Source organism: Chiloscyllium plagiosum, chromosome 21 (genome assembly GCF_004010195.1).
Source record: "Chiloscyllium plagiosum isolate BGI_BamShark_2017 chromosome 21, ASM401019v2, whole genome shotgun sequence".
Lineage (NCBI taxonomy): Eukaryota > Metazoa > Chordata > Chondrichthyes > Orectolobiformes > Hemiscylliidae > Chiloscyllium > Chiloscyllium plagiosum.
The window spans coordinates 46,464,208-46,479,129 of NC_057730.1; the positions used below are offsets into that span (position 1 = coordinate 46,464,208).

At 43.0% G+C, this 14,922-nt stretch overlaps 1 protein-coding gene across 1 annotated transcript in view; it reads right to left on the reverse strand.

Moving 5' to 3' along the window:
• Positions 1-622: 622 nt before the first annotated feature.
• The window catches only part of LOC122560453 (alpha-N-acetylgalactosaminidase-like), a 35,011-nt gene continuing 20,711 nt past the window's right edge, over positions 623-14,922 (reverse strand). Inside the window, exons 6-8 of the mRNA XM_043711086.1 lie at positions 9,252-9,413; positions 7,342-7,539; positions 623-976 (exon numbers count right to left, since the gene is read on the reverse strand). Of these exons, the coding sequence (XP_043567021.1) occupies positions 707-976; positions 7,342-7,539; positions 9,252-9,413 (630 nt within the window). The 3' untranslated portion in view covers positions 623-706. The remainder of the gene's footprint in view (positions 977-7,341; positions 7,540-9,251; positions 9,414-14,922) is intronic.

A 14,922-nucleotide genomic window follows, 5' to 3' on the forward strand; every position in this document is an offset into this window, starting at 1 on the left:
GTTATGACAACTGGGGCTGGATGAAAATGAGCAGAATAACTGAATGCACAAAGTGACATGAAACTCAGCAAGTACAGGGGAAGCCCAAGTTGGAGTATCTGCAGCCGGTCAAGATAGGACAGTAATATTTGACATTTTAACTTTATTTCTTTATTTTTCTGCTTCTACGTTAAGAAAACCATAGTGCTGAACTTTTTAACTTATTTCTCTAACTGAGATTTTGTACCTCGGTACTTTGTACCTAAGATGGCGCAGTGTGTGGCGATATTTTATACTTTTCACTGTATTCTTGTACTCTGTACTTGAGTACACATGACGATAAAAACTAAATCTAAATCTAAAAATCTGCTGACGTTTTGGCAAATGTCAGAGATCTAATGTCTCAAGCTCATTCTATTGGGAATCTTGTGGACACATAATATATCACTTTCAATTGTAAATCAATTAAGATTCACAACAGATTTCACCGTGTTGTCACATTGTATGCTGTAGGATTTCAGAAAACAAGGAACTTGACATTTGAGAATCATATGTTAGAAATTCTATAAAAGTAGATTTGCTAAATAGTGGCATATTCTGAAATGTTACCTACATAGACATAGTAGACAATATTGCTCTCCAACATATTACATATTTATGAGTTTCATCAAAATGAGCAACAAACTTTTTTTTCTTCAAATTTATATCTAATTTACAAATATTAACATCAAATCAGTTTGCATTTGGGTCGGATAAAGAACAGGGCAACTCCTGTGGGATTGACTTGGAATCGGTGTGTCTGATTTGAAGTAAGAGACCGTACAAGCTTTTTGGCAAAAACATCATAAATGTTGTAGCCAAGTGCACAGTCCACTATGAAGAGAGCAGGCAGGCTCAGCTTGAAAGTCCGAATATTCCCATCACTGGCTGTGCAAAGATAGGCCACAGCAAATTGTCCATCAGTCAAATTCCGCTTCCAGACTTGAAAGTCCCAGTCCTACAAACAAGAGTAAAGAGCAGAAATCAACCTTCAGCCTTGTAAGGTTCATCAGGCTAAAACATGGAATAAAAACAGACAACCCCTCGCTGTATCCACAATGATGCTTTGTGTTGGGTTGAAAGGAGGGGTGGCATGGTGGCTCAGTGGTTAGCTCTGCTGCCTCACAGTGCCAGGGACTCAGGTTTGATTCCAGCCTCAGGGTGGGGGGAATCTGGGTGGGATGCTCTTTGGAGGGTCAGTGTGCTCTTGTTGGGCTGAATAGTCTGTTTCTATATAGTAAGGATTCTTTGAATTGGTTTGATTACTAATTCTTTAGATGATAAATAATTTCATCAAACTCAGGGAAGGAGGCATCCAATTCAAGGTAAGTAGTTTCGGACGAGGAGGCAAAGTAAAAACATACTCCACACTTCACAGCAGTGAGGGAGGGGGCAAAGATCAGTTTATTTACTATCCGTGTCAGCAAAGAATTGGGAACACCAAATCCATGAAAAAAATAAAGTAGCCAAAAGAAACAAATTAGTTGATCGATTTGGAATATTAAGTAGGAGTTGTCTACTGAAGTACTAATAGTTGCCAAGGCATGAAGGATTGTCATAGTCATTAACATGGAAACATCATTAAAATGTTCAGGCAAGCTCAGCATTGAACTTATTTTCCAAAATTGGGTTTCTGTTGTCAACACGTTCAAGATAATGCCTAGCACAATCTGTGTGTGTGTGTAAACAGCTTCTGTGGTGCTGTCTGGCTTCTGCCTTATATTCAGTGTTTTATAGGAAGTGTAAAGACTGATTTTGTGCTGTTTTGCCATGAGTGCTGTGTCTCATCCAAATTAAACGTGGATCTGACACAGATATAACCCTATTCACCTTTTAATGATTCTCTTGAACCACTTTAAAGTGAGCATTGGGCAGTGGATTGGTGTTTATCCTTACACTGTCGGGCAGGATCCTACTTGAAGTTGCTTTAATAGTAACCCCACTGTAGCCTGTAGCCACTGTAACCCCACTGAAACTTTTTGGGTATACAATGGGTTACAAGTTGGAAATTATAAATAGCCAAGTTGAAGACAGATGTCAGGGAGTGTGTGTGATCAATACCTGGATTGATTTTTTTTTGAAGTGACGTGCAAAGGAAACAAGGATGATGTGAGGAATCATTCACGCGTGGAGAGTTCTTCACACTGATCCAGCTCCCTCAGAGACAGGTCTTAGAGTGAACAGGATGTCTGACACTCTTGTTTATATCTATCATCCAGGGCTCCCTGATTGGGGCTGTTAATCTCATCCAGTCAGGGAACTCATATTCTATGAGATCCACTGGCTGACCTCGTTATAACCACTGTATCCTTCCCCCTCTGAGCCTGAAGACATAAGCCTTTTTTTTTGCTCCTCCTGGGTTTTCCTAGCACCGGTCAGGTTCCTCCAGCTCTGCCTCTGATATAGGCAGTATATAACGCACAGTAGTTCACTGAGGCAGCCGGAGGGTCTCAGAATAAATGCATTCTCTTCTTCAGGCAGCAAAGGCATTGTGGCAGCGACATCTGCCATCTCTATCTCAGATTCCAAGGTATCTTCAACATATGACAGAGAGGGAGAACCCACGGGTTTTGGAACAGTTGGAAAGGCAGTCGAGGAGTCGGGCATGTTTTGTTCCTGCACCGTTTGTGAGTTTGCAGCTTTCATGTTGTCCACGTGCTTGTTCAGGACCGTCACATCTAACTTAGTGGAGTCTGTGTCTGGCATTGGCATTCTGACACTGCTTTAGGGACCCCCAATGCCAGGTCCGGGAAGATCAGATTTAACCTGGTGCAGAGTCTTCTCCCTGTGCTGGAGCTATCCCTGTGGCTGCATGAGTTGTTGGTCCTATAATCAAATAGGAACTGGGACTGTTTGGCATTGAGTGAAGCTGTAGACTGTTTCTTTAACCGTGCCTTCAAAGATTGGATGCTCTTTCTGTTAGACCATTGGATGGGGGGGATGGTATGGAGCTGCCCTTATATAATGAATCCCATTTGACTTTAGGAAATACACAAATTCCCTGCTCGTAAATAATGGCCCATTATCTGTGACCATCACCTCCAGGGGTCATGTATTGCAAAAGATGCGCACAGTTTTTGTTTTGTCCCCATGTTTGATGAATAAACTCGACAAGTGTCCAGCCAATTTAAGTGGGTGTCCACAAAGAGTAAGAACATTAAGCTCACGAAAGGCCATGTAACTGAGTCCATGATTTGCCTAGTCATTCCCACAAATGTGGGGAGGTGCTGGCAATAATTGCTATCCTCGTTGGCACTCTGGGCAATGCCCCAGCAATGCAGCTGTGTCTGCACCCAATTCTAGTCACCATGACATAACTTCTCACCAATGTCTTCATTTTGGAAACCACTGGATGACCCTGGTGGAGTTCAGCCAGTATCTGGTGGCCACCTTTGCTCGGGACAATCACTCTTGCTCTCTATAATATGCCGTCCTCTACTGTGAACAGTCGGAAAGGCAGTCAAAGAGTCGGGCATGTTTTGTTCCTGCACCGTTTGAGAGTTTGCAGGTTTCATGTTGTCCACGTGCTTGTTCAGGACCGTCACACCTACTGAACTTTAAACATTACTGGACCTGACCTCGCATCGACCAATCCTCTTAACTGTGCAGGGTCAGTTTTTTGGTCTCTGGGTCCAAAAAGATTTCAGCTCTGGTTGTGACAGCCTTTTCGTTTCCACCCTCCTCACCAGCTGTTTCAGTTTCACCAGGACCGGATTTTTCTGTGTCCAAAGACTGGTATTGTCAGCTGTGACTGGAAGTGTATCCAGAAAATTTGAAATTATTACAGATTCTTCCAGCAGGAGGCAGCTCAATGCATCTGCATTTGCTACTTGGCCTCCCAGACAGTGTTGTAACCTGTAATTACACAGAGTTGGTATCAGAACCGACCGCTGAATTCAGCCTGAAGCTATGGGCAGTACTGCCTTGTCCTCCTCAAGTAGACCTAGCAGAGGGTTCCAAAATGAAGATATTGGTGAGAAGTTAAGTCTGGTGACTCGGATTGGATGGAAACATAGCTGCGTTACTGGGGCATTGCCATGTATTGTTACAAATGGTATTGGTGGAACTTCTTGACTCTAAATATGACCATCAAACTTTCCTTCTCTATCTGGGCATATTTATGCTCTGCATTAACCAAAGTTCTGGATGTATACTATGTTGGGTGTTCCTCTCCATTGGGCTAATACCACCCCGATGCTGTGTAGAGAGGCATTGCATGTCAATAGGAGAAAGTGAGATCTGCAGATGCTGGAGATCAGAGTCGAGAGTGTCTTGCTGGAAAAGCACAGCAGGTCAGGCAGCATCTGAGGAGCAGGAAAATCAAAGTTTTGGGCTGGAGCCCTTCATCACTTGGGATCATAGTGTGCTAACACCTTACAGGACGATAGTTGTTTCTTCTCTTTCCTCAAGGCAACATTTCCAAAGCTGACCTTTTTTTTAAAAAAAGAGTTGATGCAAAGGTGCCAGGATGGAGGCCAGGTTATGTATGAACTTTCCCAATAATTCACCAGCCCAAGGAAAGACCTCAGCTCCAGATGTGGTAGCTGGGGCACCGTTGATCATTCTCACTTTATCTTCCAATGGGTATAACTGGTCTTCTCAACTCTGTAGCCTAGGTAGGTCAATTGGGGTGCCTGGAACACATGTTTTTCTCTTTTAAGGCATACACGCAATTGGGAAAACCATCTAAGGACCATGTCCAAGTTCTAAGTGCTCTTGATTGGTCATCCCTGCTATTAGCACATCATCTGGATAAATGGAGACTTGGAGTAGACTTTGTAAAATGTTCTCCATTGTTCGCTGAAAAATGGCACAGGCTGATACCCAAAATGGCAGTCTTGTATATTGGTGGGTAGTAAAACCCTTACGGGTATTAACTGTAACATACACCTGGGAATCCTCACCTAACCACAATTACAAGTGCACATGGCTCACGCCCAGCTTCAAGGACAGCACACTCCCCTACCAGCTTTGTGTATAAATCCTCTACGTGAGGGATTGGGTATTTACCCAGCTGTGGAAAGCAGTTCACCATTTGTTTGAAATCTCCACAAAGATGAAATGACCCACTGGGCTTCATAATAGGTCTGACCAGTGCTGCTCATTCTGCAAACTGGTGCGATGATTCCTTCACTTTCCAGCCTCCTGATTTCTGCCTCTACCTTTGCCCATAAGGCAAATGGCACTGGATGGGCCTGACAAAATTGTGGTATTACTTCCTGGGTGGCCTTGGCTCCTTTGATAGTCTAGACCTTCCTGAAAAACTCAAGGTATTTAATTAGGACTTCACTCAAAACATTGAGCCTATAGTGGAGAATCTTTCTCAACCAATTTTGTCCCGTGTAGCTTGGGCCTGAGTCTTTTACTACAGTCAGTGGGCATGGAACCACCTGCTTCTCTTAAAAGACCAGAAACGACCTTGTACCCTTAATCTGTAGAAGCTCCCCAGTATAGCTTCTCAGTCTAGCTGAGGTCTTGCGCAAACTTGAGGGTTGGAGTCCAGAGCGAATTTTGTTAAAGGGAGCTTTGTTTAAAGGGTGCTGTGCTTTTCCAGCACTACACTCTCGACTGTGAGCTCCAGCATCTGTAGTCCTCACTTTCTCTGAACTTTGTTAAAGACTGGCTCCTGCAATCACTGATACAGCTGTGCCAGTATCAACCTCCATTAGAACTTGGTGACCATTTAACTAGACATTTATTTTGATTGGCTCGGATTCAGATGTTGCTAAGCAATTTAACTGTTCCAAAACAGATGTAGGTGGGCTTCCCAGAGTGTGCACTCTCTTGGATACCAGTCTATCAGTTCTCTTACTCAGTTCAGGCCTAGTGAGACTCTTTTGCTGTCTTGAGTCCACATAATAGCAGCAACTACAATGGATTGCTGGCCTGGATCCTGAAATAAATTGTAACCGTTTGGCTGAGACTTGGCTTTGATTTGGGGACTTTGCTGTGGGCTGACCTAGAATCGCTCTCTTCAGGATATGTCCAGAGTGAGGCTCTGCAATTGCCTTCACTCAAATGGTGTTCCTGAGGCTTGAAGGTGTCCACTTCCATCAGAACACCCCACAGCTCATATGCTCCACTTGCTGCACTTTCCATTGACAAAACCAGTTGTAGTGCCTGAAGGCCAGTTGGGCTTCAGCTAATGGGCACTTTTGCATGGTTAATCATTAATCCTACATATCAGACTCTCTCAGTATCTTAAGGGTTAAACCAAAGTCACATGCCTCTGCCAGTCATTTTAATACAGTTAAAAATGTCAATACAGAGTCTCCTGGTTCTTAATTGCCAAGTAAAACTGTTAGTGTCTCAGAATTAGAGGAGGCTTAGAGTCATCATATTCCTTAATCAAATCCGTCAACTCTTGAAAAGTTTTAGTATTTGGTACCTCAGGTAAAGTTAGGCTCCAAATAACCAAAAAAGCTGTGGGTCCACAAGCTGTCAGGAGAATTACTTACTCATTGCTTTTCATCTGCCCCAATATCATTTGCCAGGAAAAAAAAGTAACATTCTTTCCACGTTGTGAGGCCATCTTCACTGGCAGGATTGAACGTGTCAAGCTTCTCAAATAACAGAATGATGCCAGAAATGCTTATCCTCAACTTCAAAGACAGCTGTTGTAAGCAAATGTCTTCAGGAGCATGCTTCACTTTCGTCGTCACCGAAATAACTTCATACAGGCTGATATCCTGTCACCAAGTTGCTCTTTATTTACACATGCATAGCACCTGACATTGGTCAGCTTCCTCAGAGCTAGCTCAGAGTGAGCAGAACCCCTGACACTCCTGTTTATATCTATCAACCAGGGCTTCCTGATTGGACTGAGTTAACAGTCCCAATCAGGGAATTCATATTCTATGAGGTCCACCTGGCTAACCTGAGTACAATCACTACAGAGTGCTCCACCTAACAATGACGTTAACTGCAACACAGCCTTTCTATTAAGGGTTATTACTGATTGGCACTGACATCTTGTGGCTGTACTACATAATCGCCACAATTCACACCATTTCCATCGGGCCAACCTTTCAGCAAAGAATTTCTGGGCAATTTAGTATCAGAGTCTTAAAGCTTTCTAAAAAATCATAATTTTCCTATCCCCACAGTTGAAAATCATTGCTAAACATAAAATGATACCATAAGTAACATTCTAAGTCACCCAAATCACTAGAACAAAGTTTTGAGTAGTGACAAACAATAATTTCTTTTGAGGTAGCCCAAAACAAGAAAAACTGCATATTTAATTTTCACTTATCTTTCCCCATTCTCCCCCTTCCCATTTGTATTCAATATAGGTATATATTGAAACATAACTCTGGTTACCTTCTCAATCCTTTCACCTTGCAACCCCAGATGGTCCTGGTCTATGTGAATAAGCAACCTGTTCTGCAGGAGAGTCTTAGCATCTTTGGAAATGGTGCGAAGATCATTGGACATAAAGAATGGAGCTGCCAACATTGCCCAGAGAGCTAACTGTGATTTGGACTGGTCATAGTTCAGACCAAAGTCACCGACAATTAACTGAAAACAATAAACAGTGCAAAAGATTATTTAGTTGCTTTGTAATCCCAGTTCCTAAATATTGTACTTTTTCACATGGAAATATATCTTTTCCGAGTGTGGGAACTGTGATGTGATATCCTGGATTAATAGCATCTCATAATTATTAGACAAAAGGTGTTTCCCTATTGCCTAAGCCAACAAGTGTACCCCACAATGTGATATGTACATGTCATGATGGTGGGACTCAGAAGAGGTTATGTGCTGGTAGGTTCTGGTCAGCCTCATGGCAACCATGTCAATTGTTGTAAAAGCCTGAAGATTCAGTAACACATTTTAGGGAAGGAAATCTGCCAACTTAACCTGGCCTGTCCTGGCCTACATGTGACTCCAGACTCTCAGCAAAGTAGTTGACTATTAATTGCCCTCGAAAATGGTACTAGCAAGCTACTAGAGTGCATGTTGTTGGTAAGATTAAATTTATTTAATATTCTGCTAACTATTTACACTATGAAGCTTAGCACTGTATTTATCTATCCCTAGAGCCCACTGTCATATGCACTCATACACTGATGTCGGCTGATTATTTACATACTTGAGTGTTAACCCTTTACACTACACTGTAAAGACATCTTGATTTTATCAGGAAACTGCAGTCAGGATAGGATTCCTTCCTCAAATACCACTTCCCAGTTTCTAGCTGGTGGACTGGATGTGCTGCCTGGACTGGAGGGCATATCTTTAGAAGAAAGGTTGACGGAGCTAGGGCTTTCCTCATTGGAGTGAAGAAGGATTAGAGGTGACTTAATAGAGATGTACAAGATGTTGAGGAGCATAGATAGAGTGGATAGCCACGGCAGGAATGGCTATCACCAGGGGGTATCATTTTAAGGTGATTGGAGGAAGGTTTAGGGGAGATATCAGAGGCAGTTTGTATTAGAGGTATTAGAATCAGATACATTAGGGACATTTAAGTGACTCTTGATAGGCACGTGGAAGACAGTACAATGACGGGTATGTAGGTTAGTCTGATCTTAGACTAGGATGAAAGGCTGGCACAACATTGAGGGCTGAAAGGCCTGTACTGTGCTGAACTGCTCTATGTTCAATGTATGTGCAAAGTCTGGCAACTGGGTTGAGAAAGTAGAAGCAGTGCTTCAGAGGATGGGAGAAGCCCCAGTTTCCTGGCTGGGTAACAGTGGAGGGTAAGGAACTGGCCATTTTGTTTTGGCGGAAAAACGGTGGGATGGGGAAGGCTGAAAAGAAATTAAAACAAGGTTTTTGCTGAAGCGCAGAGTGGGGAGAGAAAGAGGAAAAAAAAAACAGGTGGTGTGTTTTGGTCGTTGGGGATTAAGGTTGCATGGAAGAGAAGCAGGAGAATAGCTGAGAGCATTCACAGAATCACACAATTTGATTCTCAAAACACAGGGAAGACACAGTGTGTATCAATTGTATATGACATTGCCTCACACCCGGATTGTTATAACACAATGTATCATCTGACTAAATGAGGAACACTAGTTACATTACAAAAATCTGTGTCTGCTACCAAATTTAATCTTTCGGTTGTCCTAAAACAGTTTGCATAATAGTTATTTGATTTGGACTGTGCCTTCCAAAACTCGGTCCCATTTCTGTCTTGCTCAGTAGTGCATTATATTTTTATATTATATGGGACAGAGTGAGAGTGTGGACTAAAGCTCAAACAGTTTCAAAATGTGCATTTGTTGTACCATATCCGGATCATTCCAATGTCCAGGGCCTGCAGCTGGCTGTAATACTCTCTGGTTGTCTCCAAACCAATTTATAATTGTTAGCACAGTATTCCATGAGTCATTAATATCTTCATAATTTCTCCAGAGGTTACAGAGTTCCCCAATCAGTGTGTAATTCACCTAAAGGAATGGAGCATAGACAAGAAATGTTTTGTATAACGCCACGTAGTGGAGCAAAGCAATTCAGTACTCGCCTTACAATAGAAACATCTTGAATTTATATAGCGCCTTTGATATAGTAGCTACTTTTATATTTGCTTCAAGAGAACGAGAGAGAGGGGTAGAGGGGCAATAATGTTTAATGGGGGATATCCAGGATGGGATGGGGAATGGGCAAGAAGCCAGAATTGCAAAAGAATACAGAACTCAGAAGGTTATGGAGACTGAGCAGGTTACAGAGATTAGCAGGGGATGATGCATTGAGGGATTTGAAAATAAAGATGAAGAGTTTAAACACAAGGCTTTAGCAGATACAGGAGCTAACAGAGTCATAAAGATGTACAGCACAGAAACAGACCCTTCGGTCAAACTCGTCCATGCCAACCAGATATCCCAACCCAATCTAGTCCCACCTGCCAGCACCCAGCCCATATCCCTCCACACCCTTCCAAATCATATACCCATCCAGATGCCTTTTAAATGTTGCAATTGTACCAGCCTCCACCACTTCCTCTGGCAGATAATTCCATACACGCACCACCCTCTGCATGAAAAGGTTGCCCCTTAGGTCTCTTTTATACCTTTCCCCTCTCACCCTAAACCTATGCCCTCTAATTCTGGACTCCCCAACCCAGGGAAAAGACTTTGTCTATTTATCCTATCCATGCTCCTCATGATTTTATAAATCTTTATAAAGTCACCCCTCAGCCTCCGACGCTCCAGGGAAAACAGCCCCAGCCTGTTCAATCTCTCCCTATAGCTCAAATCCTCCAACCCTGGTAACATCCGTGTAAATTTTTTCTGAACCTTTTCAAGTTTCATAACATCTTTCCAATAGGAAGGAGACCAGAATTGCACGCAATATTCCAACAGTGCCTAACCAATGTCCAGTACAGCTGCAACATGATCTCCCAACTCCTGTACTCAATACTCTGACCAATAAAGGAAAGCATACAAAATGCCTTCTTCACTGTCCTATCTACCTGTGACTCTACATTCAAGGAGCTACGAACCTGCACTCCAATGTCTCTTTGTTCAGCAACACTCCCTAGGATCTTACCATTAAGTGTATAGGTCCTGCTAAGATTTGCTTTCCCAAAATGCAGCACCTCGCATTTATCTAAATTAAACTCCATCTGCCACTCCTCAGCCCATTGGCCCATCTGATCAAGATCCCATTGTAATCTAAGGTAACCTTCTTCGCTGTCCACTACACCACAAGTTTTGGTGTCATCTGCAAACTTACTCACTATACCACTTGTGCTCACAACCAAATGATTTATATAAATGACGAAAAGTAGTGGACCCAGCACCGATCCTTGTGGCACTCCACTGGTCACAGGCCTCCAGTCTGAAAAACAACCCTCCACCACCATCACTCTCTGTCTTCTACCTTCAAGCCAGTTCTGTATCCAAATGGCTAGTTCTCCCTGTGTTCTGTGAGATCTAACCTTGCTAACCAGTCTCCCATGCAGAACCTTATCGAACACCTTACTGAAGTCTATATAGATCACGTCTACCGCTCTGCCCTCATCAATCTTCTTCGTTACTTCATCAAAAAACTCAATAAGTTTGTGAGACATGATTTCCCACGCACAAAGCCATGTTGACAATCCCTATTCAGTCCTTGTCTTTCCAAATACATGTACATCCTGTCCCTTAGGATTTCCTCCAACAACTTGCCCACCACTGACGTCAGGCTCTATAGTTCCCTGGCTTGTCCTTACCACCCTTCTTAAACAGTGGCACCACATTAGCCAACCTCCAGTCTTCCGGCACCTCACCCGTAACTATCGATGATACAAATATCTAAGCAAGAGGCCCAGCAATCACCACCCTAGTTTCCCACAGAGTTCTAGGGTACACCTGATCAGGTACACTTTTATGCATTTCAAGACATCCAGCATTTCCTTCTCTGTAATATGGACATTTTTCAAGTTGTCACCATCTATTTCCCTACATTCTATATCTTCCACGTCCTTTTCCACTGCAAACACCGATGCAAAATACTCGTTTAGTATCTCCCCCATAGAACATAGAACATAGAAGAATACAGCGCAGTACAGGCCCTTTGGCCCTCGATGTTGCGCCGATCCAAGCCCACCTAACCTATACTAACCCACTATCCTCCATATACCTATCCAATGCCCGCTTAAATGCCCATAAAGAGGGAGAGTCCACCACTGCTACTGGCAGGGCATTCCATGAACTTACGACTCGCTGAGTGAAGAACCTACCCCTAACTTCAGTCGTATATCTACCCTCCCTTAATTTAAAGCTATGCCCCCTTGTAATACCCGACTCCATACGCGGGAAAAGGAGCTATGCCCCCTCGTAATAGCTGACTCCATACGTGGAAAAAGGTTCTCACGGTCAACCCTACTAAACCCCTAATCATCTTGTACACCTCTATCAAGTCACCCCTAAACCTTCTTTTCTCCAATGAAAACAACCCCAAGTGCCTCAGCCTTTCCTCATACGATCTTTCTACCATACCAGGCAACATCCTGGTAAACCTCCTCTGCACCCGTTCCAGTGCCTCCACATCCTTCCTATAGTATGGCGACCAAAACTGCACACAATATTCCAGATGCGGCCGCACCAAAGTCTTATACAACTGCAACATGACCTCAGTACTCCAGAACTCAATTCCTCTACCAATAAAAGCCAGTACGCCATATGCCTTCCTCACCGCACTATTTACCTGGGTGGCAACTTTCAAAGATTTGTGTACATGGACACCAAGATCCCTCTGCTCATCCACACTACCAAGTATCCGACCATTAGCCCAGTACCCCATCTTTTTGTTATTCTTCCCAAAGTGAATCACCTCACACTTAGCTACATTGAATTCCATTTGCCACCTTTCTGCCCATCTCCTGCAGCTCCACACAAAGGCTGCCTTGCTGATTTTTGAGGGGCCCTATTCTCTCCCTAGATACCTTTTTGTCTTTAATGTATTTGTAAAAAACCTTTAGATTCTCCTTAACCCTATCTGCCAAAGCTATCTCATGTTCCCTTTGTGCTCTCCTGATTTCTCTCTTAAGTATACTCCTACTGCCTTTATACGTTTCTAAGATTCACTCGATCTATCCTGTCTATACCTTACATATGCTTTCTTCTCTTTCTTACCAAACCCTCAATTTCTCTCGTCATCCAGCATTCCCTACACCTACCAGCCTTTCCTTTCACCCTAACTGGAATATGCTGTCTCTGGATTCTCGTTATCTCATTTCTGAAGGCTTCCCATTTTCCAGCTGTCCCTTTACCTACGAACATATGCCCCCAATCAGCTTTTGAAAGTTCTTGCTTAATACCGTCAAAATTAGCCTTCCTCCAATTTAGAACTACAACTTTTAGATCTGGTCTATCCTTTTCCATCACTATTTTAAAACTAATAGAATTATGGTCGCTGGTCCCAAAGTGCTCCCCCACTGACACGTCAGTCACCTGCCCTGCCTTATTTCCCAAGAGTAGATCAAGTTTTGCACCTTCTCTAGTAGGTACATCCACAAACTGAATCAGAAAATGTTCTGGTACACACTTAACAAATTCCTCTCCATCTAAACCCTTAACACTATGGCAGTCCCAGTCTATGTTTGCAAAGTTAAATCCACTACCATAATCACTCTATTTTTCTCTAAATGATTGAAATCTATCCCAATAAGGTGATCATCCCTTTCTTATTTCTCAGTTCCACCAAATAACTTCGCTTGGTGTATTTCCAGGAATATCCTCCCTCAGTACAGCTGTAATGCTATCCCTTATCAAAAATGCCACTCCCCTCCTCTCTTGCCTCCCTTTCTATCCTTCCTGTAGCATTTGTATCCTAGAACATTAAGCTGCCAGTCCTGTCCATCCCTGAGCCACGTTTCTGTAATTGCTATGATATCCCAGTCCCATGTTCTTAACCATGCCCTCGGTTCATCTGCCTTCCCTGTTAGGCCTCTTGCATTGAAATAAATGCTGTTTAATTTATCACTCCTACCTTGTTCTCTGCTTTGTCTCTGCCTGCCCTGACTGTTTGACTCACTTCTTTTCTCAACTGTACCAGTCTCAGGTTGATTTCTTTGCTCACTATCTCCCTGGGTCCCACGCCCCCCCCACCTTACTAGTTTAAATCCTCCCGAGCAGGTCTAGCAAATTTCCCTGCCAGTATATTAGTCCCCTTTCAATTTAGGTGCAATCCGTTCTTCTCGTACAGGTCACTTCTACCCCAGAAAAGATTCCAATGATCCAAAAATGTGAATCCTTCTCCCATACACCAGCTCCTCAGCCATGCGTTCATCTGCTCTATTCTCCTATTCCTGCCCACACTAGCTCGTAGCACCGGGAGTAATCCAGATATGACTACTCTCAAGGACCTCCTTTTTAAATTCCTGCCTAACACTCTGTATACTCCCTTCAAAATCTCAACCTTTTCCCTTCGTATGTCATTGGTTCCGATGTGTACAATGACCTCCTGCTGGGCCCTCTCCCCTTTGAGAACATTCTGCACCCTCTCTGAGATATCCTTGATCCTGGCACCAGGGAGGCAACACACCATTCTGATTTTTCACTGCTGGCCACAGAAACATCTGTCTGTGCCTCTGACTAGAGAGTCCCCAAACACAATCGATTTCTTGGAACCCGACATACCCCTTATTGCATTAGAGGTAGTCTCAATACCAGACTGGTCGTTCGTGTTACATTCCCCTGAGAATCCATTACCCCCTACATTTTCCAAAATAGCATACTAGTTTGAAATGGGGATAGTCACAGAAGACTCCTGCACTACCTGCCTACCTCTCTTACTCTTCCTGGAGTTAATCCATCTATGTGATTGTATCTCCAGCTTTTCTCCCTTCCTATAACTGCCATCCATCACATCCCCTTGCTCTTGTAAATTCCTCATTGCCTCTAATGATCATTCCAGTCGATCCATTCGATCTGATAGGATTCGCAACCAATGGCATTTATTGCAGATATAATCCTCAGTAACATGTCAATTCTCCCTAAACTCCCACATCCGACAAGAAGGGCATATCATTCTACTAAGCACCATTTTTGCTTCTTCCAATCTGCAGACCCAGAAAATAGCACCATCTTATTCCTCTACAAATGTATTTCAGCAAACACGGGGTAGTGGTTGAATAGGACTGTTGGCGAGTTAGAATATATATCAGAAATTTGGGTGAATTCGGTGATATGTAGCTTTGATTTTCTATCTTGGAGTCAGGAAGTTAGTTTAACCCTGAAATTGCCGTATATTAAATACAACACATCTATTCTTCACATTGATAGAAGCTGTTGCACTTCATGACCCTTACAATGGTCAATTATTGGGAAAGCTTGAGTGGTGAGAGGCAGTGTTTTTAGTAATAATATGCCTGGAATAATAATCTTGAGCCATGGGCTTGAGCTCTTGGGCATGGGTTTGAATCTTACCATGGCAGATGGTGGAAATTTGAATTTAAAGTCTAGAATTCAA